At 58.1% G+C, this 2314-nt stretch overlaps 1 protein-coding gene across 1 annotated transcript; it reads left to right on the forward strand.

Moving 5' to 3' along the window:
* The first annotated feature begins 227 nt into the window (after window positions 1-227).
* LOC138369577 (octapeptide-repeat protein T2-like) lies at window positions 228-1157 on the forward strand. Its single transcript, XM_069332998.1, has one exon. The coding sequence runs from the start codon at window positions 228-230 to the stop codon at window positions 1155-1157; it is 930 nt and encodes a 309-aa protein (XP_069189099.1).
* Window positions 1158-2314: the final 1157 nt, after the last annotated feature.

Consider the following 2314-nt stretch of genomic DNA (forward strand, 5'->3'; position numbering starts at 1 on the left):
AGTGTGTGGTGCTTGTGGTAGTGTGTGTGGTGCTTGTGGTAGTGTGTGTGGTGCTTGTGGTAGTGTGTGTGGTGCTTGTGGTAGTGTGTGTGGTGCTTGTGGTAGTGTGTGTGGTGCTTGTGGTAGTGTGTGGTGCTTGTGGTAGTGTGTGGTGCTTGTGGTAGTGTGTGTGGTGCTTGTGGTAGTGTGTGGTGCTTGTGGTAGCGTGGTAGTGAGTTGGGTGATCAATGTGGTCATTAGGGAGGGCAGGTTCTGAACGAAGCTGCGAGGAGGGAGCAACCTACACTGACGATGATGAACTGGAGGTAGAGAGGAGGAGGAGGAGGAAGAGGCAGGAAAAAGGAGGCGGAGGCATGAAAGAGGAGGAGGCAGGAAGGATTAGGAGACAGGAGGGACTAGGAGGCAGCAAGGACCAGGAGGCAGCAAGGACCAGGAGGCAGCAAGGACCAGGAGGCAGCAAGGACCAGGAGGCAGCAAGGACCAGGAGGCAGCAAGGACCAGGAGGCAGCAAGGACCAGGAGGCAGCAAGGACCAGAAGGCAGCAAGGACCAGGAGGCAGCAAGGACCAGGAGGCAGCAAGGACCAGGAGGCAGCAAGGACCAGGAGGCAGCAAGGACCAGGAGGCAGCAAGGACCAGGAGGCAGCAAGGACCAGGAGGCAGCAAGGACCAGGAGGCAGCAAGGACCAGGAGGCAGGAAGGACCAGGAGGCAGGAAGGACCAGGAGGCAACAAGGACCAGGAGGCAGCAAGGACTAGGAGGCAGCAAGGACCAGGAGGCAGCAAGGACCAGGAGGCAGCAAGGACTAGGAGGCAGCAAGGACCAGGAGGCAGCAAGGACTAGGAGGCAGCAAGGACCAGGAGGCAGCAAGGACCAGGAGGCAGCAAGGACCAGGAGGCAGCAAGGACCAGGAGGCAGCAAGGACCAGGAGGCAGCAAGGACCAGGAGGCAGCAAGGACCAGGAGGCAGCAAGGACCAGGAGGCAGCAAGGACCAGGAGGCAGCAAGGACTAGGAGGCAGCAAGGACCAGGAGGCAGCAAGGACTAGGAGGCAGCAAGGACCAGGAGGCAGCAAGGACCAGGAGGCAACAAGGACCAGGAGGCAGGAAGGACTAGGAGGCAACAAGGACCAGGAGGCAACAAGGATAAACAATAAATGACTAACGGGAAGAGAGAGAGGAAGGATGAAGAAGTAGCGAGCATCAAACCAACAAGAAGGAAGAACTACCTATAAGTAGTAGATGAAGGAAGAAGCGTAAGAGACGAAGGAAGAGAGGAGGTATGGTAATAAAGTCAAGTGTTGGTATGGAAGGAGGGGGGGGAGGGGAGGGGTGGTTCCCCGGAGGTGGCGGGCGGAGGGGGGTTGTCGTGGTGTAAGGGGAGGGGGGGTACGACCTGGCACCTTGGGCTGTCCGACATTCATCACCAAGATACGACGCACACGACTTACACCAGCAGCAGCAGCAGCAGCAGGAGGACCCGACCAACTCCTGTCCTCCTGCAGCAGTCAGTGATGGAAGGTAGCAGCGCCTCCGACCAGTCACTTGAGCACCGTGGGAGGCCGAGTGGTGGCCAGGGGCAAGCGTCGAGGCCCAGCCAGCCAGCCAGCCAGCCAGCCAGCCTCTAGGTCTGGCCAGCCAGGCCCCTTGGTCCAGCTAAGACGGGGGATCTGTGAGCGAAAGAAAATCAATAGAGCAACATGGCGCCGCCAGCCGGCCACTCACTCCGTCCGCTTCTGGCTGACCGGAGGTTGGCCAGTGGGTGTGGTGGTGGTGCTTCTTGTTGCTTGCCCGCCACACCGCTTGTAAAACTTATGAATGACCCGCGAATGTGGTGTTCGGGGGGGCTGGTGGGGGTGTTAGCGGGGGTGCCGGGAGCCGAGTCGTGACCTGGCTCTTTAGTACGGGAGATGGATTAATGTGTGGTAGGGTTAGAGGTGTGGTGGAGCAGGGGGGGGGGAAGGGAGTACAAAGGGTGGCACTGAGGTCAGGGAAGCTGGCTCCAAGCGGGATAAATGTGAACACTTGCTGAAGTAAAGGTTTGTGAGGGTGAGAGTGTGGGAGGGTCAGCAGGCCGCCACCCGCCGCAGATTTAACCACTGACTGAGATAAACTTTATGGAAAGTTAGTCGGTAAAGCGGTAAAATACGTAATAAATTTAACTCTGTGATACCAGGAGTGAAGCTGCGAGAGAGAGGGATGGGAGGGAGGGAGGGAGGGTTGAGAGAGAGGGAGGGATGGGAGGGAGATGGAGAAGGAGGGATGGGAGGGTGGAAGGAAGGAAGGAAGGAAGAAGAGATGAAGATTTGCAAATTCAA

Source organism: Procambarus clarkii, chromosome 29 (assembly GCF_040958095.1).
Source record: "Procambarus clarkii isolate CNS0578487 chromosome 29, FALCON_Pclarkii_2.0, whole genome shotgun sequence".
Lineage (NCBI taxonomy): Eukaryota > Metazoa > Arthropoda > Malacostraca > Decapoda > Cambaridae > Procambarus > Procambarus clarkii.

Bases quoted from the DNA above. Each gene is read 5' to 3' on its own strand.
- LOC138369577 (XM_069332998.1), top strand. From the start codon at position 228: ATGTGGTCATTAGGGAGGGCAGGTTCTGAACGAAGCTGCGAGGAGGGA.